We start from the raw sequence: 21,792 nt of genomic DNA, 5'->3' as shown, positions 1-21,792 counted from the left end.
AATATGTGACATGAGCAATAAAAATATTTCTAGGATGGGTTTAACAGTACTAGGAATTATGTTTCTCATGCTGCATTTAGCTACATAAGTGTTTAATTCAACAGAGTAGGTAAACATCGGCTTTGAAATGAACGTGACAATGACTGAACGCCATCCTGAACTCAACACAAAAGCCTTAGCCACATTTCTGAAGAAAGTAAATAAACAAGTGGCTATCGTGATGGAGGCTGAAAGATATTCTCACAGACACTGGAGAGTATGAGATGGAAACAACTGCTTAATACATACGTTATAAGCATATGATGAAATATAGTAAACTGATCTATATCTTTTGAGACAATATTGGAGCGATAACTCGCAAAGAGCAAAATATTAAGAATATGTACAGTACTATCTGTTTCCACTTTGTCATAAACTTTAGAATGTATATATATATATATATATATATATATATATATATATATATATATATATATATATATCTATAGGGTATATAGTTATTACCCACCTAGAACAGTCTATCTATATATATATATATATGGTAACTTACAACATACATGAAGTGGACATTGATATGGTCATGGAATGGTGCATCATGAGTATCTACAGCTCTGGAGCTCACCACATATTTCTTCAACAACTTTGCTGACCACCTTATAATTACTGTATTACTTTTAACCCAAATCCCAGCGTTATGTCACTCACCATATAGTAGCCCGGTAGAAGTTTCTGAAGAAATTCAGCCTCTTTGCTCTGAACGGTTTTAATGATAAATTCATCGTCGCTGGTTACAAAGAATAAAGAACCACTAGCACCAGGGTTGGACAGTTCTATCAAGGGCTCACTGCAGAGGGAGTACTAAAACGAGAAGAAAATGTTCATGTTGACTGGGAGGAACAGGTCTTGTGTGATACAGACACAACCGTACAGGGGAATAAATAAGCCCTCGATACCATGCTATTAATTATTATTACTAATAAATTAATCATATTGCATGGTGATGTTCGATCAGTGAACAGAACTTAACAAGTAGCACATTGTATAACAAGTTAGACTTCCAGAAAATGAAGGTAAGGTGGACCTTGCTCAAACTTACAATCTAAACCAAAAGTTTGCTTTTCTTATCAATGCCAGTAATTATAGATTCTAATGTAGACATTGTGTACTGATAGCTATTAGGGGCTATTGTGTGGTGTGTTTGTATCACTGTGATTCTAGCTCTCTTTAGGATAATCTGTAATTTTCCAGCTATGTTTATGAATTCTACCATTATAGGCAAGTAAGCCCAGGTAAGATTTGTGCCAGGTATAATTACACAAACAGTGGGGAAAAAGGACCAATATGGCAGGTGAAACTGAAAATCGATTCAGGCACTTTCATGTCTGTAGCTGATTTTGGGGGATCTTGTCTTTAAGCCCAATTAAAATAATAAAATGGCAATCATGCTGCCAGTGGAATTGGGGTACAATTCATCTAAGCCCTGTTAAAGCTGTAGATTTAAGCTGTTTTCACTCAGCCTTGTTACAATACCTTAAAAGTCTGTATATAACGGCGGGTGTGAAGTAAAACTGCATACACTTAAATACGCATGCAATTACTCCCTTGAGGCGCTGTATGCCATTACCAGCTCATGTTCAGGAAATGTCAGCACACGACTCCCACTGCAGCATATTTGGTCCGTCCAGAGGAGATTTCCAGACTAATACAGCTCTAAGAGCAGATCACATTTGAATGTGTGATATAAGCCTGCTGTCATCTGTTATACACACCGTCCAACAATATATTACATTTTCTGTTTCATATAGGATTAAACCTCATAGGCTTATCTCAATCTTCTATTACTGACATGGGCAAGTATGAATAAAAGGAGGCACATGGCTCCTACTTTCCTTTTCCTCATACATGCTGCTAATTTTTACCCCCTCTATTCAGACGCTTCCTGGAAATATTTTAAATATTTCACTCATGTGCAGCTGCCGTCCCTGACTTTGCATCTCAATGAAGTTGAGTGCATTTCATATTTTTTTAAAAAAAGCTTTATGGGTTTATTCTTTACAAGAGGAAAAAAATACGTTCTCATGCGGTAAAGAGAAAATAAAACTAAAACCTAATTTTAGCCCTTATTTTATTTCTGATACATGAACCCACTGTTGGTAGAAGATTTGACTACTAATAGGAACACCGCATTTAGATGAGGATCCTTGGGACGCTGTATCAGGGGACATAGGCTCTGTGCGACGACTCTGAAGTCTCCGTCCTGCAATTTTCTCAGTGTTTCCAGGTCAAGGTTAGAAGATGTTTGTGCAAAACATTTCCTTTAATGAACTGCATAAATGCAGCAATTAGCACATAAGAGCTCTCAATTAGACTTTAATCAGCAAGCTTCACGGGGGCATTTAAATCTAATTATAACTTTCTGTTGAAATAATTGCTATAACCAATAGTGATACTCCAGTTACAAAAAAATATTCATTATGTAAAGGAGACAGATTCATTAAAACGTTTAACCCTTTTGTCTGCTGACGAGACCAAAAGGTACATCTCGGAAAAGTAAGAGAACACTACAGTCTATTCTTCCAGGTGTTAATCAGGACTACTATGTAATATCATCATATTAACCCCTTAAGGACAATGGGCGGTCCCTAAACCCATTGAAAACAATGCATTTTGAGGCCGTACATGTACGGGCTTTGTCATTAAGGGGTTAAATATGCAAAATGTAATAAAATAAATGACCAATGTTACATACATTATGTGTTATTAATATATATTACATGAGATCATACAGTTTGTGATGTTCTGCAGTTCTAATAGTCCCTGTATTTCCATAGTTCAGAAAATAGGGAATTACAATAGCTACAGTGTATTTCTCATTGGTTTTAACATTAAGGACTGGATTTTATTACCAGTGACAAATAACAAGAAGCTTGCGCTCTAATGACTGTAGTAGACAAATTATACTGTGAGATACAAAGCAGTTGTACGCTCACAGGTGATAAAGCTAAGCTAATGCAGGGCTTGGCAAGATCATCTACAATACATACTACAATATGGCCCACACCACATATATACTTAATGTTAGTGAGCGGTATAGGGGAAACTTACCAAGTAATCATCAGGCTTGATACCAAACAGCTCTCTGAAGTAACGGAATGCTAATGGAGCGTATGTCTTGAATCGGAAGTCTGAGTAATGATGCGCTGGGGTTAGATTGCTCCCCTCACTGTGGAAAAAGACGCTGTTAAGGCAGATATATATGATGTACAGAGAGAGGCACGAAATATGTAAACTGTATTTATAAAATGTAAGAAAAAACATCTACTGAAATCCGTGAAAGACGTAACCATTTTTCCTATACACTGTGCTTTGTAGGTGAATGGGATAGGTACTGTGGGCTGCTTCAGATAAAAATGGGATGAAGGTTTTGTTGCTTGTGCTTGACAGGTGTTTTAGTTCAAGAAGGAGAAACCTCCAATTACCCCCTATCCCCCAAACTGGTGTACATGTACATACTTCAGTATACGCCTAGTTAGCATGGAAAGCTTTCTTGAAGGGCCAACTTTTGCAGAACTTTACAGTGTGCTGAGTTAAAGAAATAAGAACACGTTAGCACTGAAAGCATCAAAACTTGATTGATTAATGGCGATTACGTCAATGCCCGTTTTAAAGAACTGGAAACAAACGCAAGCGGTTTAATATAACAGCGAGTTATTACTAATATTTATTTTTATTATGTGAGTCACCTTGATCCTGGCAAACCTTAGCATAATTTTCCATTGGCAGGACTTGACAGTAAAAGCATTATTTGCCATTGTAACTCCCGGTGGGATCCTATGTCAACCAGGAGCCCGCTGGTTTTTTTTGTATTACTGACTTGAAATAATGCTTCAAGGATACATGTATTCCATTAGGCTTTGGGAAGGGGAGAGATGGAGCAGAAACAAGCACGTTGGCAGCCCTGTACACATTGGGCTGGACAGGGATCCCTGCGTAGATTTGTAGAACTTCAGAAACATTAATATTTAAACTAGCAGCTCAGAGTGTTTAGTCTTCTTCTTCATTACATAATACTCAGATATGTGTATATAGAGAGAGTGTCTAGATCAGTACTTATACAGTTGGACGTCTAACAGCAAGTAAGTACATTTACCAGGATCTGTTCCACCCTTACAGCTCTGGTGCAGAGGGCGAACAACATCTGCCAGCTACTATTTTCTAGACTGCAACTCTGAAATTTGTAAGTAATGTAGTACCTTTTATAAGGAATCTATGTCTGGCTCCTCGCCTACCACGAGACCCTTAGACCACTGATTCTTTTGAGATATCTTCACTTCAGGTGATCCATATACAAGTGCGTGGGGATTCATGTGCATTTAGAGGCAAGTTGCAAAATGATGTGCCATTGACCCAATCCCAATGTACATACCTTGGTAAGAACACGCTCTCCACTACATAAAAGTCTTGCATAAGCACATCTCTGTCTGGCTTGGATGTCAGGTTACCCACTGTGTAGCCTATTCCCAGCTGGATGGTGCCTTTAATCTCTGATGATGCTGTCTACAAAGAGAGAATACATACATATACTTATCAGCGTCTCACAAGCAAGCTATTGTTAAGCAAGGGAGGTATTTTATATCCTAATGGTAATAGCTGGTCAGCTTCGGTTTACTTGGCAGCAGAAGAAAGAAAAGGCTCATCCGTAATTATCTTAAACAGGAATTATGTACAGTATAAGAACAGAATCCCTCCAGAAGGATCCTCGGTATACTTGTTTCGCAGAGTAACTCATTGTGCCTGAAGGAAGGTTTTTTTTTCATTAATATTATTTTAATTATGACTAGATGCGCAATTAAAGGTAAATGATAAGTAAGACTTAATCTTCTGTAATTTTGCAAGTAAACTTTACAATTAGCTATCTAGCACAAAAATCGGCTATTTAGGGAAATGAGGCCACCCTGATTTATTTGATGGAAAGAATAAACCCATAGTTGTCTTTATATCCTTTGATATGCTTGACAAGCAATGACATTTTGGAAAAAAGTTCTGTCCTGTTTAGTTTATCATATAATTATATGTTATAATCATCACAAAGGATGTCAATATACTATAGAATGTGCCCATCATACTGTTTATCATAATGTCCTTCAACACACATTTGCAACAGCGAAGTTCACATGTTGTATACACATTAGATATCTTAGCACAAAAGCACTTTTCACTAAAGAGTTCCCCTCCAACATTTCAGGCTTCAGAATCACAACTCAGGTTTAGAGCGTCAAGGGGTGGCCGTAAGGTTGCTGCAATGGAGGTCTCTGCTGCAATGGTAAATATCTCCATTGCTCTTACAGCTCCTTGGACCATTCAGGGGAGATCAGAGGATCTCCCCAACTGGCTCATGATCTGTATTGTCTGGCTGCTACTCTGGACAGTGGGACAATGTCGGAAAATCTTGTGTGTCCCATGAAAACCTGACTGTTGGGAGGTATGAGAAAGCATGGATAATTCCCTTACAAGGGAAAGTAAATGCGGCAAAACCCTACAAATGCCACCCACCTCTCTACAACATTGCTAATAGAAATTACATGGGGTTGACAGTGCAGCATTCACGTTCTATAACAGACTGTATTGTTGGGTTGTATACATGAGAAATGGTGTATGTTTATGTCTGTGCTCCCGCTTAATAACTTTTTGCTGGAAACACTACTGTATTCTTCGTGACAGCCAACATTTTGTATGCTATCACAAAATTGACTTTAGTTCAGTGAAAGTGAAACTTTCAAGTTAATGGAAATTTCACTTCTAAGCACTTAAAGTAAAAAAAAAAAACAGGCTCAAAACATTGCTTGTGTTCGGAGATAAAAATAAAGCTGGTTATGTAAGAGATACAGGAAAGAAAATCAAATCTTGCGAGGATTGCTACTTTAATCCTTCAAGGCTTTTAAACCAAGACATCAATTTTATTGTATCCTTCCTGGGCAACTGTAATCTCTATAAATGAATAAGCTAATGAAAAAGAAGCAAGAGAGACTATTTCCATCTTAGGTGCCCCGTCATTAGCAAAGGATATTCATTCTTATTATTGCTAGTCAAAAAATATTCATTATAGGAACAAAGATGAGGTCAGAGCCTTGGTGTCAGTATCGCCAGGGTCACAGGGCATAGATTAACAGTGGGGTATTAGGGGGGTAAGTGGCAAATAAATAACTCTATAATATGCTGATATAAATGAAGGGCTCCAATCAAAGCACACCAAATTTTACCCATTGAGCAAGAATTCTACTTGGGGCAACTTGAATCAAGCCTCTGGCAGAATTCTAGTGCTTCCAGCTGCCAAATCAAGGGGAGTTGTAGTTAAATCCACTTTAGTGAATGTTGAATACCTAAGTAGTTATCCATCACTCATTCAGCACTTTCATGGTGCTCATCATTCAGCCTGTCATGTCAATATCATGGCTCCTGGGAGCCGGCAAGTATTCTTGACATGGCTTGAGGGCATGTTACCAGAAGACGGGAAATGAAAGATCCCACAGGTGAAGAACAAAGCAGCTTTCAGACCAAGAAAAAAACGTTAGTAAATATGTATTCTTTATCTGAATTGTATACTGCATTTATGCTTAGCAGGATTATCTGTTGCCGGAATTGAGACTGTATTTCACTTTTGCTTTAGGCCACTAGAAATCATTTCCTTCTGCTTAGTTATTGGTTCTTTTACATGTGTGGTTTGGTAATGTTTTTTCTAACTTTATTAAACAAATAAGCCCTGAGTCTGAATTCTATTCTAGCAATGACAATGCAGAAAGCCTCTGAGAATTTTGCTGCTGCTTTGCATACATACCACTACACAAAATGTGCAACGTCGACTCATGCGCTATTATTTATCCGAACGTTCCGGCATCCATCCCAGACAATCGCAGCTGCTTTTGGTAACTAAGGTCAAGGCTGGAAAGCCCCAGTGCTGCACAAATGCCCAGAAAAAAAGCTTTTGCTAAATTAGCATTTTTTTTTTGCCCCTGGCATACAGACTTAAATATATGTCCCAGATATTCCTAAATGATTCTCACAGGGACAGTAATTCCACACTACTAATTAGTAGTGTACTGTTCCGTTCTAGGTCAGAGTGTTAATTTATACATTGCAACACATTTATATGCAGCTAAACTTTTATATCTGTAGCTCAAATGGCAAAGAAAGTCACTTTGAGTTTCAAGCTGAATGGTCTTGGCAGTGTAATAAGCAGCGGCAATCTCCTATTGCGTACGCCTGAATTTAGCATCTCTCCAAAGCTGGGTCCAATATGCAGAGCAATTCTGATGAACCTGACTGTCCAGCCCTGCAAAACTTCACCCGAGTGCCAGTTAATAAACAAGTAGAATGATATTTATAAGGACCTTCTATATGATTAAAATCGGCTTTGGGTCTGCTTTCTAGAGTAGGTCTCATTTTTGTATAAAGCGTCCAGGTAAAGACATGTACCTGCTCCATTTAAAAGCTCATTCTTCCTTTCCTACAAATGTCTACCCATAGACTAATATCTGTCTGGTATGTGTCATCACACATCAGATACGTACATTAAAAGTGAGGATGTTTGAATTGTGTGCTGGTTGGCCATGGCAACATCGCTTATTACACAACTTCAAGCTGTGTCCATCCTTGTACATAATACTTTACTGTCTCTATAATAGAAAAATACACTTTTTTCTGAATTCTAGGGAAAAAAAACTCCCCCCAATGTTGACGAATGTGTCGTTTCAGGCTTTAAAAATGAATAAAGCATAAGCATAGAGGATGAAGCTTTTAAATCCTTTCTTATTTTTCTCAAATCCTTATGCAATGCCTGACCCACAAACATTCTCTAGTGCTATTAAGGACTAGAAATCATCTTTAACTGGGTTCTTTTTATCGTCACGTGACCTGGAAACGCAATAACTAACTGCTAATACCATTAGTGGGGCTGCAAGGACTTACAAATGTGAAATTGCTAGTGGCTGCTATAATTTAGGATAGACAAGTCTTAGTATAGTATGTAACACTGCATTTTACTATGTCTGCCGTAAGCTTTTTAACTTGAGTGACGAGGTAAACAGGCTAGCTTTAGGTCTGTCATACATGCTTGTTGACTTCCAAGAAAGGTAAGCAGAAACACCTGAAGCATATTCAAAAATTAAAAACAGTAAAAACATATGGGTCCAGGTAGCCAAATTTCCCAGCTGTTCAACACCCATGATTCTCAGCTATTTTCATTTTATCTGATCTGGGAAAAAAACAACCACCCCCAAAAACAAAAAACCTCTTAACGTCTCATTGATTACTGAGTAGCGCAATTACCATAGTTCTGCTAAAATCCTCAATAGCTGTTTAAAAATCTCATTAGCTAAGAGTAAGTAGCTGGTATAGCCAGTTTTTCCTCTAACGTATTTTGCTTTCCCAGTGTATAATTAAGCGACAAGTATGCTTACTACTACAAATTTGCGTAAGAGACGTCTGTAAAGAGTTTCTGCCTTTCCCTTAAGATACATTAGCTGTTCGGGTAATAGTGTTACCTACCTGGCACCTGCACTGCAGGTAAGACAAGATCAGCCTCCATGTGTAAATCTAATCGACACACAAACCCGGTTGGTGCTGGCAAACAGCGGAAGAATGTTTTTTTTTAATGTTGCACAGAAAATAACATCATATGTCAGATTCAGTGCTTATTTGTAAGTAGTGCAACCGAGGCACTGTGTATTTTCTGTATCACATTCTTTAAACCTTTTCCATGTGATTACTACGCCTCAGCATATGTTTAAGGATTGACTTGTTAAACAGTTTTCAAGTCTGTAGCATATGGGCTACTACGGTCTCTGGCAACATTTTAGAGAATATACTGCTTTACAAAAAAGAATTCCAAAAAATATCCTGCAGGTTTACAGGACGGTGGAACGCATAAAAAAATGAAGCGTAGTATTTGTTTCAGGTCAGTATGGACCAGGAGCTGGTCACTTGAATGACTCTCAGATGTAGAAATCGGCCAGCATTCATCATTGCTGGACAGATGACCCAAGTTGGGGACCTCCTCAACTATGTCCAGCACGACTGGGTAGACCATGAATTGCTTAAGCAGTACACGGGGCTCTGAAACTCTAAAGTCATGCACTGATTTGTACAGATTTCGCCATTTCCCCCAAGTTTCACGGACTCTTTCACTGACTCGGAGAACCACTTCCATCTATGAAATCCCTGCCTCTTGTTCTATACATAAAACCAAAAAATACACTGAAAAGAAAGCACTCTAGTTCCTCCTACCCCAAACCCCAGGAAGGAGCTGTACTTTTTAATGCTCCATACAGTGCATTTTCTTCCTCTCATGTTTCAGTCGTACACTACCTGGAGACAGAGGGTAGATGCCCCAGTGGAGGGAACGGTGTTCCACCTTGGTTCACAGACATGCCAAGAATTTGATTTGCATAGTACTCCAAACATGGGAAAGTGCCTAGCTCATTTTATACGCTTCTCCATTCCGCACCAGTAGTAGTCCATATTTCATACTTATTTGTGCTCCCAACTGCAGCCCCTCTTTTGAGGGACCTCCTCCTGCCATTCTGGTTGCACCTTTCCTCTCATTTATATTTGGACACCTTGTGTGCCGGAGCAGTTAGGCTTTAAAAGTTTTTACCATTCTACTCCTAGTCGCTAGCAGAGCTTCCTAGTTTAAAGCCAGGTCGTGTTTGGAGGGAAAGATCTCTTTATCACTAGAGACCATATTTTACACATACTATACATGTATAGTTTGACCATGCCTTGGCTACTGGCCAAGTATCAGAGTTCACTTCCCAGTGGGCTGAGGATGGGCTGCGCTACTTACAAGACTACAAATCGGTAAACTGTAATATGGATATTTGCAAGCAAGTGTGGACTGAATTTGAAAGAAACTTTAGACCACCTTAGCCCCTCCAAATTACAGCTTAAGGTGGAATCCCCTCCCCCACAGACAGCTTTGCCATCCCTTTGAGGGACAGAATTTCAAAGCCAGCAGATAATAATATAGGTAACATGATTACCCCATTTATTATTGTCTCTGCCAGATACTGTTTTCTGAGGACAAATAGTTTCATGTGTAATTTTCCAAATCCAGAGGGAAGTGCCACTGCAAAGCAAATAATGAGCACGATAGCCTTGCTGATGACGTACACAGCTCATGCCCGCGGCATAATAAAGGGCAACGGGTACAGATATTAAACATGGAAGATAAAAAAGCTGACCTTAAAGTATGCCCAGATCTTTCACTGGGCGCTGAAAGTTAGCTACAAATGTTTCTATCTTTTGGCATTTTATCCAATCCAGACAAGCTACGGGTTAGAGTCCCTACAAGATATCAATTATGACACCGTGTGAAAAATGTAGCCTCAATGGTATTCCGGTTTGACAACTAGTGAAAATGTTTTAAATTATAGTATTATTGTCACAGTCAAGATTTTGTATTGGCAACAGAATCCATTATATTTGTGAAGTATGACACTAGCATATGTATAAACAAAAAGATTCTTGCTTAATTACTCTAGAATAATGGACAGTCGGGTGGGATAGTCCTCTCTGTTATGCTACAAATTGTTTTGGGCTTGGTCTTGCACAGAGCATTCTGTCTCCCCAGTCATATTTTCATTTTGAATTTATATTGGCATTTTGCCAATTTTTTGTTAGTTTCTTCTGTCTCATTTAACTCCTCCCCAGATGCCTCTTCAGAAAGAAGGATACATACTGAAGTACACTTCCTGCACATGTATAACTTCAGTATAACTTCCATTCTAATCAATGGCAACTGATCTCCTACTGAAATAAATAGGAGAAGGAGCAGATCATTTGTCTTTTATCCGAACTTAGATGTTTTGCTAGCCACATGCAATATGCTGCTTTGCCGAGTTTTACCGAGCATGTGCAAGTAGTTAAATTATTAATCATTCATGGCTTCCTTAGAAGGAGCCAGGAGAGGAGGAAAATGAGACAGAGATCTCCTATTGTAATTCAAATAACAAAAGAATGCATGCTCCAATTTTCATGCAGAATACCTGGGAGTCCACTTACCCTTACATGCATTAAAAATAATTACTAGGGACTAGTTGGTTTCTTTACGGTTTAGTCAGGTCATTGACTTGAGTCCCTACTTACTAGGTTAATTTCTAAACATGAATTTACCTTTCTCGACTGACTATCTATCTAACTCACAAATGGTCAACTGAGGGGTACAGTAACAGCAAAAGAAGCCTGGAAAATGACCACTGTATCTGTAATAACCACCTTGAAAAGACAAAGCCCTACAGCAAACAAAGTACATTTTACCCAAAAAAACCAATCCCTAGAAAAATTATCTTTTTTCTGTTCAATGTAAAACCAAACTTGGAGAAGGAAGACTAGAAGATCTATTTACGATCTCCAGTATAGGAGCAACAAGAGAGATTATGCTGCCAACTAAATATCCTGCTTCCACGTTTAAAAAGACTGGTCCATCACGTGGAAAAGCAACTTGTGTTCCAAGAGGCAATACAATGTCTTCTAAAAGTACTTTTTAGAATAAAGTTATTATAAATCACTCATGAAATTTTAGAACAATTAGACATGACATGGCCAGCTAAGATGACCGCATCGATGTAGATCAACAAGACGCATGTAGCAGCAAAATAAAAATACATATATACACTATATTGTTTCTGGAAAAAATAGTATCCTATAGGTTTAATAACCTTATTAACTAGCACATAGATACAGAGGTATTGTATCACATTAGATTAAGCTGTTACACTAGCAAGATGGAGTGCTAGCCATCTATAATTCATAGTTAATAGATGAAATATTACTTATTCACCACATTATTTAATATTCAGGGCTAAGTCTGCCCCTCTCCCTGGGGTCAGCACTTCATAAGTCATTGTTAAGATGGTGAGATACAAAGTTTCATCGCACCTGAACTCACAGTTACAGCACACTGTTTAGAGAATAAGCCCTATATGGTAAAATGGCTGTCAATGCCTCAACAGTCCCTTCTTCAGAGAGTATTCTTTGCCGTGTAGTGAATAATTTTGCTACAGCAGAAACTAAAAGCAAAGAATGCTTCAGCACAAAATGCTTCCCAGGTGGGAAATTAAAGTCACTTTGGTTTAGCCTGGTGTGTTAAGGTTGTCAGCATGACAAATGGAAATGTTCCACACACACGAGATGTCTGGCTGCGCAAAAACGCTCTGCGGATCATCCATCCTCAACAAAACACCACTACCTTTCTTGCGCTTGGCCCGTTATTAAAAGCAATGAAAGAACAGAGGAAGCCTTCCAACAGTGTGATAAAATATTTATCGAACTAAGCCTTCATATGAGAAAAGAGTCCCAACTTCCTTTATGAAGCATACTGTAATATGCCTTCCCAGTATTGGGTCTTGGGAGCGATTATGGTGGGACTGCAGCCTACGTGACGTGACAAAATAAGGTTCATGCATCACATGCATGCAGAACCACATTCATGAGTCGTAGCACACCATGAACCAGACCTCGAGCACATTTATTGTGTAAGCAATGTACAGACAAAGGGGTTTATTCACTAAAACCGGAAAGCTGTGATGTCAATGCACCAACTTCATTACGAAGGCCCAAACTTGGCAAGGGTTCCCTGCTACTTTAATCTCTGTAGTCTGTGGTTAGCCTAATAATATAGAGACATAGACTTTGACGAGCGATAAGAACCATTCGGCCCATCTAGTCTGCCCATTTTTCGTGACGTAAAGACTCAAACCTTCATTAGTTATTGGTCTGGTCTTTAATTCAGGATAGCTTTATGCCTAACCCATGCATGCTGAAATGTGGTCACTGCATTAGCCTCTACCACTTCTTCTGAGAGGTCATTTTAATTTATCTACCATCCTCCAGTAAAGTAATTAAAAACATGTGTACTTTTTGCTGGTGAGGTACTGAGTGACCACTCACAGAGGTATGTGGCACAGTTATATAGCCCCTGACAACTCCTATGACTGCCAGCTCATTAGCCTTCTCATATTATTATGATGCCTAAGCCCAAGCAAGTGGAGCATGTTTTATCTAAGAGCATCCTGTGTATGGAATGAAACAAATAGTATGTGTGCTGCACAAAACTAAAGCGATGAAAGTGAAAAAAATCTATTTGCAGTGAAGAAGTCATGTTCTTACCTTTTTGTATGTTTTCTCCCCGTTTCCCTTTTCACCTGTGGTTGCGTTGCCATTTTCTGTTATTGTAGACATCTAAAGATAAAATGATTTGGCATCTAGTTACGCGCTCGAACAGTCAAAGGAACAGACTGAGTGGCTGGCTTCAGTGGCCGTGCCTGCGAGAGTAGTCCTACCTTTTTCATTGTGTTCCACACCATCACAGTGAGAAATAAGGAAAAGCTATTACAGGCATAGGTGTCTGTGTACTGGATGTGCCGCATTCGCGGGTGTTTCGTAACAATGAAGCTGCTTACAATACAGCCCAAATCTCTTAAGTTGCTTGGTTTTGGCTCGATTTAACATTGGGAGAGGAAAGAGGAATCATTGGGGATTTATTCATTTCATAATGCCACAAGGAACCATGTGCTGGCTGTAATACTATACTAATGCTGCTTTTGGCTGCACGTAACGGTTTAACCCAGTGAAAACGACATACATTACAAAAGCCGAATCCTTAAAAAAAAAAAAAGGCGAATCCTCCATTTACACAGAAGGAGAAAAGTCTGCTAGGCTTGTGAGACAGAAACAATACCTTTCTTCAGTTGTATGTCATCTGGAGAAATGGTGAACCTGTGCACTGGTCATTTATGCTGTCAATCAGTACCAAGACCCTGGAAAGAAAATAGAAAAAAATGATCAGTGGTTGTGGAATTACGATATAAACTTTTATTTTACTAGACATTTTAATTTCCACAACTAAAATATCATCTTCGTTGTGAAAAAGAACGACGGGAAAAAAAATATATTTCAGGTCAACTTGTCATTCCAAAAACTGAGCAAATATCCTCCCCCCAAAAAACAGCAGTTTCAATCTTAAGGATTATTTACAGTGAGGGCAGTAAAGCTCCGGAAGAACCACATATTGAGATCAGATACATTGGGTGAAGAATGGAGAATGGAGACAGATTTGGTAAGTGAAGGTACCCATTGGCAGAGTATTTCAAATGAACAACAACTGAATCAAATGTCTCAGGAATCATAAAGGTGCTCCTTCTCTTTCAGGCAAAACTGAAGATGAAGAGATTTTTTCTCTGGAAACTTCATGGATTAATATTTTGAAAAGCATGATTGATGGGCCTGTGACTTTTTAGCCTCTCACACTAGCGGTGCAATTGTGCAATTGAATGTAGCACTACCATAAAATGAACAGTGTTACATTATGTATGATTGTGACACAATTTATGACCAGTCCAATAAAAGATCATGAGACAGAGCAGGTTAGAATTTAACAGCACAAGGGATTTAATTTCAGATTAGTCCCTAAAAACATGGCCATAAAGGAGCAGGAACATTCCCTTGGATGCTCTAGTTACTACTTTGCGCAACTCAGTTGTATTTTTGATATATATAAGAAATATATATATAATATATATAGGATTGATATATGTATTTCACTGATTTTCAAATAGATAGATAATAAAGTAACAGCACAAGTACACAGAAGGGTCACTAAAGCCTAGTGTACATGGTCAAAAAGCATGGAAGCACCATAATATTTGCATATATGTTTGTGATGATGTTTTGCCTGCATTAATTAGCTGATCTGAAACAGTAGGCAACATCTTTATAAAATATTCTGATCTATTATTTCCATGCAATATTCGATAAAGAAAAATACTACACGCATAACTAATTGCTTACTTATCCTGACCTCATCTTATTTTTTCCTCCAGAAACTCAATGACAAGTCTGCCAGACCCGACCATCTTCCACCATGGAACTTGTAACTTGCCCTAACATCTCTATTTTTGTAGAAATGTGGGTTTTTTTGTGAGTACCATTACATTTATATTACTTTTTTTCTATGAAAGCATGTAGTTATTGAGTACTGTTGGAAAACAAGAAAAGGAAGAAGAGGTAAGAAAATCTGTATAGACATACACTTTTCTAGGTCATTTCTAGTTTTTCTGTACGTCATAGAACATAGATAAACAACATTATACCAAATACACTGTTTTTCTGTACTGAAATTGTTTCAAACACAATAAATAATCTATGAAACCTTACAGAATGGTTCCCTCAGGTTATAGTAAATCACCTACGTATCTGGATGATCTGCAAACTCCACCTGCGGTCATAAATCTACCACACCCCAATGGAAATGACCAGTCATGTGAACTTTAGATACATTTATTGGGCTTTTAAACACCGTCTGATGTGTTTAATCTTGTGAGCGGCCCAGAGTTTTACTACACTTGGTAATCTTGCCTAATCAAGGTCAATGAACGAATGATAACACTATCATATTTATGTATCAGGATATCTGTATTTATGTATTTAAGATATCTGTAGCCAAAGCCATGCTAGGTTATAGATCATAGTGGATTATTTAAGGTTCATTTAAAAAAGGAAAAGAAAACCAAAATAGGTATTCCTGGCCAAATTAATATGGGATGAAATTTCCAATGGAATATTCAATATATTCAGTTACATGCACTGAAGACTATTCCGACAGCCCTGTTTATTGTAAAAGGTGATTAATGTTTAGCTGGTTAAAAATGTTATTATAGAAATGTATTGCTTAAGAGAAGACTCGCACTGGGAAAGTATGGTGGCTGACTGCTTATGATTGGTAAATACGTTCTCTCAATACCCCCCGCTCTGTAAATCAGCACGCTAAAAAGAGGAACTGCAAACAGGAACGACTTTATGCCAAGTTGCAATTCTCATGCACATTAATGCCACATGCCCTTGTGCGTGTCACCCACATAGCTGAGTTATGTGTGTTGTTTTCTAGAAACACAGGTCAACATTAACCTCGTTCCCATAAAGTGGCTGAACATCACCCTACACTCACATAAATGCCACCAGGTTGCCCGCAACTGGAATCAGATGCAATGAGACAACTAGTAAGCTGGAAACCAAATCTCAGCCAACAAAATAAAAGAGAAGGATGTGGGACATCTAGTGCTTCTTGGAGGCCTTTCTTTGAAGGTCTGATAAAAGCTTCTTTTTCTTATTTTTTAGCATGGTGGGGACAACATACGATAACCACATAACATTGGTACACTATACTAAACACTAGATCTGCAACTGTGGTTCTTATGGGTAAACCACGATCCCCCATCTTATAAAAAGAGGGGCTCCGTGCATTATCCAACCAATCAGGTCACACACATCAGAGACAGCCTTTATATATTGTTGTGTCTTATACTTTCAACAATCCGACTGCATTTTAAGTGCAGTGCACCACCCTTTTGTTTAGGAATCACAAAAGCAGTTAGAGTATTAAATATAAAAATGGCCATTCATGACTTATATCTGAGAAGTGATCTGGGCATAACAAATTAATCAAAAGTGATGTTTGTTTTTCTTACATATTTTGCCTTTGCGCAATGACTACCCTGCTAGTGTTAAAAAATATTAACATGAGATTATCCATCTCAATCATTATTTCATCTAATCATAGCTGTCTGTGAATAAAAATGAAGATACTGAACTTGTGCTGCCTTATTTTGCAGAACTGTCTAAAAGAAACATAATAAGTCAACGTTCCTCTCAAGACAACATTGATCGCGGTTTCATTTTCCGCTCCCGTGCTGAGACAAACCTCAGCGTGACCTTTTCACACTCGTGATTTTCCTGCCCTTTCGGTAAAAGGTATACTGGAGGATTTAACATGGGTTTGCGATAGTAAACAACACGATAACATAGGACAGACAGCCCTCTTTCTTTTTGGTGCTGTTACCCTTGCTCTCAGACCTGCAAGTGGACAATAGGAGTTGTAGTTCAGTAATCTAACTGTAGCGCAGCCAGGATCTGTTGCTCAGCCAACCTTGCAATGCAACTGAACTCAGTTCCACTAGTGTCATTGATTTACAGGCTACACTGTGTGCATTAATACTTTGCACTAGTGATTTTCAGCTGGTTTTTTTTTCTGCGGCAAACAATTCTGACAGCCTTGTTCTGCTGGCAAATGATGCGGCCACAGCTCTACTGAACGAGGATAAAGATCTATATGTTCATGCTCTATCTTATACATTTACACAATGTGTGCGTGGACAAGCTCACACAAAAACAAATACATTCACACACATACTCCACATAGTTCAAGAATGAGTTCTTTTTACCTGGCTAGTAAACACAGTAGCCACCATGGCTGTACATAGAGAGTGCTACAGTGTGTCTATTAACTGGAGTTCAGTTGTTAGTATAAAACTTTAATAAATATGCAAGTTTCCTACATGTCAATTAAATTTCAATCATTACGGAATCAAGGTACAAACTTCTGTACTGGTTTCTTTTCTTAGAGAAGCACATTGTTTCTGCAACTGTAGTTTCTTTCATGTTTGATAAAGCGAGAACGGCTTGTTTGTACAAAGGTGTAGCTGCAGACATTCTGAACCCTGAACTGAAGATTAGTTCTATTCACAAGAGTAGGAAGATTCCCTAGAAACCAGAATATTGCTCTACAATATACATATGTTTCGCTTTGTATTTATGGTGTTTTCCAAGTGGCACTCAGGATAACTGCTATGTAGCTCCATTCACCTGCATAACACAATAACCAGCAATGCAGAAAGATTACAAGTCAACACACATTAACTCCTAATCAGGACATGCACTGCACAAAGCAGAATATTATATAAATCCACATGCAGGGTATGTTTGCAACTATATATATATGTTGTCTTGTCTTGGCTTGGGGAGATACTTAAGACTGATGGGTTGGAACTACATGCAGGGCACAAAGCAGACATACAGACCAGATACAAGTACTTTGGTATCCCACAATCCCATGGGAACCATGAAGAGGAGGCAAGAAAGGCAGCAACATCCAAGTACCACCAAAGGATAAGGCAGATCCTGAAAAGCCAGCTCAATGGGAATAACAAGATCCGAGCCATCAACACATATGCCCTGCCAGTCATCAGATAACCTGCCAGCATAGTGAGCTGGCCAAAGGAGGACATGGAGGATGTTGAAGTGAAGACCCAGAAGCTCCTCACATTCTATGGAAGTTTGCACCCCAAGTACAACATTCAGAGAGACTGTTCACCACCAGAAGAAAAGGCAGGTGAGGTCTGGTAAATATCAAGACCATCGTCCTGGACGAAACCCAGAGCATCTGGGAATACATCAGTACGATGACGCGCAAAGATGACTGAACCAGCAACATACATGGAAGGAAGATCAAGTAGAGGAAGAACCATGGCAAGCCAAGACCCTGCATTTGGATCTAAGGATCTAAGAGGTGAATGGATGCCTTTGTTGCCACAATGTATGATCCCTGCATGTTAGCAGGGATCAGGCAATGTTTCCTGCATGTTGGCAGGCTGATCCCAGAATAGATGAACTACAAACATATAGGCAATTTTTCACACTGGTTACCATGGTTGCAGGCACCCACACTATTTGTACACTTAAGGTAAAGCTTTTTTACCTCTCTTGCCTTTAATGTTTAAGTGTAGAAAATACTGATGTCTCTCTGTTCAAGTGTAGAACCCCAGCACTCCAGATTCAATCAGCTTATTCACGGCAAAGATGAGTAGGGAACTGAGAACATTCCTTTGATATATGTGTATTTCCAATTACTACAGAAATATAGTATAACATTAACCACAACATAACTGAGTTTATTGCCTTTTTTATTATAGAGTATCTAAATATTTGAGATTTAACTACTTAAACCAAATTTTACAGCACCCTCAAGGCATTTCTAGAAAGACACTTAATTAAATTTAATTTGGCCTAATTATTTAAACAACCAGTGAATTGGTAAAATCATGTCTCCCGCACTTTCTGACACTGCCCTGAGATGATTCATTCAGAAATTAATTTCACGTTAAGGAAATCAGCCACCTTGCCACATCTGGATTATGCTATATAAACTAGATTGTAAACTTGTCAAATTGTTATGTTACATACTACTTGTTGTGTCCTGTCCACCCATTGTACAGCGCCACGGAATTTGATGGCGCTATATAAAACAATAAATAATAATAAACAAATGCAATAATAAACGGTCACTGCAGTGCATCTGTCCTCAATGTATCAACCTAGTGCTTCTCATCTATTTTACGTGACCCTTCCTGCATTAATACATAGTTGTATTTTGTTGGATACACCAAGCTTTTATAGCTTAAAAGGGGTGAATGGATGGCAACTGATGACTGATGAAGACCGAAAGAGTATTTGCAAAAGAAGGTGTCCATGTAACAGCTGGGAGGGAATCAAAATGTAGCATACCTTGTATCCTTATCTACATGACTGCCAAGAATCCCTAGAATGACAACGCTTAGGAAAATTGTGCTTCTTTCTGTTCAGAGCAGGATTGTTTTTAGACATAAAGAATACAGATAGTGAGACACAGCATAATGTGGTATGGTTGCAGTTCCGAGATGCTTATGCAGTTTCAAGGGACAATCACATTGAGCTTCTTCTGCCAGAACAACTTGGTTGGCCTCGTATAATGTAAATTAGTGGGATTTCTTGAAATTCACATTATACAGAGCCAGCTCTGCCGTTTATAATGCATAACAAATAGGGCTGCAACAACTAATCGATAAAATCGATAATAATCGATAATGAAATTCGTTGGCAACGAATTTCATTATCGATTAGTTGAATCGATTATTATCGATTATAAAATGAGGGTTTTTTCAGAGCAAACGCTCTGAAAAATCCCCCTCATTATATAATCCGTTTAGTCTGACTCACCGTCTCACAGCAGCAGCTCCTACTTACTCCCCCTCCCTGTAATCACTGTGACAACTGGCCCCGCCCCTTCCTTCTCCAGGCCAGAACCACATGGCTGTGACACTCATCTAACTGTAAGTATATGTGTATATGTGTGTATATATATATATATATATATATATATATAATATATATATATATATATAATGTGTATGTGTGTATATATATATATATATGTATGTATGTAATATATATATATATATATATATATTTGGGCTACTGAAAGTTAGGGGAGGTGGGGGTTAATTTAGGGGCAGTTATGGTTAGTGGGGTGTTTAGGGTTAATTTAGGGGCAGTTATGTTAATAGGGTGTTTAGGGTTAATTTAGGAGCAGCTGTGGTTAATGGGGTGTTTGGGGTTAATTTGAGGCAGTTGTGGTTAATGGTGTGTTTAGGGTTAATTTAGGGGATGCTGTGGTTAAGGGGGTGTTAAGGGTTAATTTAGGGGCAGTTATGGTTAATGGGGAGTTTAGGGTTAATTTAGGGGAATCTAAATCCTGGGGGCAGTGAAGTGACATATCTGGGGGTATAAGGCATATACAGTATATAAGGCATATGTGGGGAGGGCAGTGTGGCATGTCCGGGGGTATAAGGCATATACATTATATGAGGCATATGTGGGGAGGGCAGTGTGGCATGTCTGGGGAGGACGGAGTGGTGTATCAGGGTGTATAAGGCATATCTGGGGGTAGAGAAGTGGCATGTCTGGGAGGCAGGGTGGCATGTCTGGGGAGGATGGAGTGGGGTATCAGGGGATATAAGGCGTATCAGGCACAGTGGCAGATGTGGGAGGCAGCGTGGCATATGTGGGAGGCATTGTGGAGTGGCAGATGTGGGAGGCAGCATGGCGTGGCATATGTGGGGAGGGCAGGGTGGCATGTCTGGGGAGGATAGAGTGGTGTTTGAGGGGATATAAGGCGTATCAGGCACAGTTGCATGTGGGGGGTAGAGTGGAGTAGCAGATGTGGGAGGCAGCGTGGTGTGGCAGATGTGGGAGGCAGCGTGGCGTGGCAGATGTGGGAGGCAGCGTGGTGTGGTATATGTGGGAGGCAGCGTGGAGTGCTGTGGTAGGCAGCGTGGCATATGTGGGGGGGCAGCATGGCATGTCTGGGAGGCAGCGTAGCAAGCCTGGGCTCAAATGTGCATATATTGGGGGGCTGGTTGGTAAATAAAGACAAGAAATGTATTATCAAAGTTTTTTTTATTCTGCGTTTGTATTTAACATCATTTGTTTAGTAAATTATTTTAAATAAATGAAAAATTTACATTCATTTTTTTTATCCGATTAATCGATTAATCGAAAAAATAATCGGCCAACTAATCGATTATTAAAATAATCGTTAGTTGCAGCCCTAATAACAAACTCCTACTTTAGTGAATAAACTCTGTGGTTATAGCTTCCAAACAATGCGCATATTCCGGTACATCTCATATGTGCAGAGAACAGAAAAAGAGTTCTTTGTCTTTTGGGTTTTAGAAGATATGCTTTTTTTGCCTTGTGAGCAACCCTTTAAATGGATTGTGGCACTTGATGCTGTGTAAGCACATCTCTGTAAACAGTGGCCCCCTATTAGATTTGCATTCATAGGCTATATTGTTAAGCCCTGTGAACTGGTCAAACCATTTTATCAAGCATTCTATTTTTAATTCAGCCTACTTGTGTGTTATGGGAATATGATTGTCCTGAAATGTGTTTATTAAACACACAGTAGGAGGCATTTGTCTCAGGCTCTCTTGATGTGACAGTGTATTGTGCTACGCAGCAGTAGGTCAGCTGAACACGGAGCCACTGGCGGTTATCAATAAACAATTATACTGCTTGGAAAGGAGACAGGACACACTAAATGTGGCTGTTCCATTAATCCCAACATCCAAAAAGTTCAGCGTGAAG

At 39.0% G+C, this 21,792-nt stretch overlaps 1 protein-coding gene across 1 annotated transcript in view; it reads right to left on the bottom strand.

Annotated features, from left to right (window-relative positions):
- Positions 1 to 21,792, bottom strand: part of PIP5K1B (phosphatidylinositol-4-phosphate 5-kinase type 1 beta) — a 70,299-nt gene that overhangs the window by 22,116 nt on the left and 26,391 nt on the right. The window contains exons 2-6 of the mRNA XM_053466489.1: positions 13,736 to 13,814; positions 13,165 to 13,236; positions 4,427 to 4,557; positions 3,106 to 3,223; positions 706 to 858 (exon numbers count right to left, since the gene is read on the bottom strand). Of these exons, the coding sequence (XP_053322464.1) occupies positions 706 to 858; positions 3,106 to 3,223; positions 4,427 to 4,557; positions 13,165 to 13,236 (474 nt within the window). The 5' untranslated portion in view covers positions 13,736 to 13,814. The remainder of the gene's footprint in view (positions 1 to 705; positions 859 to 3,105; positions 3,224 to 4,426; positions 4,558 to 13,164; positions 13,237 to 13,735; positions 13,815 to 21,792) is intronic.

This window comes from Spea bombifrons, chromosome 1 (genome assembly GCF_027358695.1).
Source record: "Spea bombifrons isolate aSpeBom1 chromosome 1, aSpeBom1.2.pri, whole genome shotgun sequence".
In the NCBI taxonomy this organism is placed as follows: domain Eukaryota; kingdom Metazoa; phylum Chordata; class Amphibia; order Anura; family Pelobatidae; genus Spea; species Spea bombifrons.
This window is presented reverse-complemented; position numbering and strand designations above follow the sequence as displayed.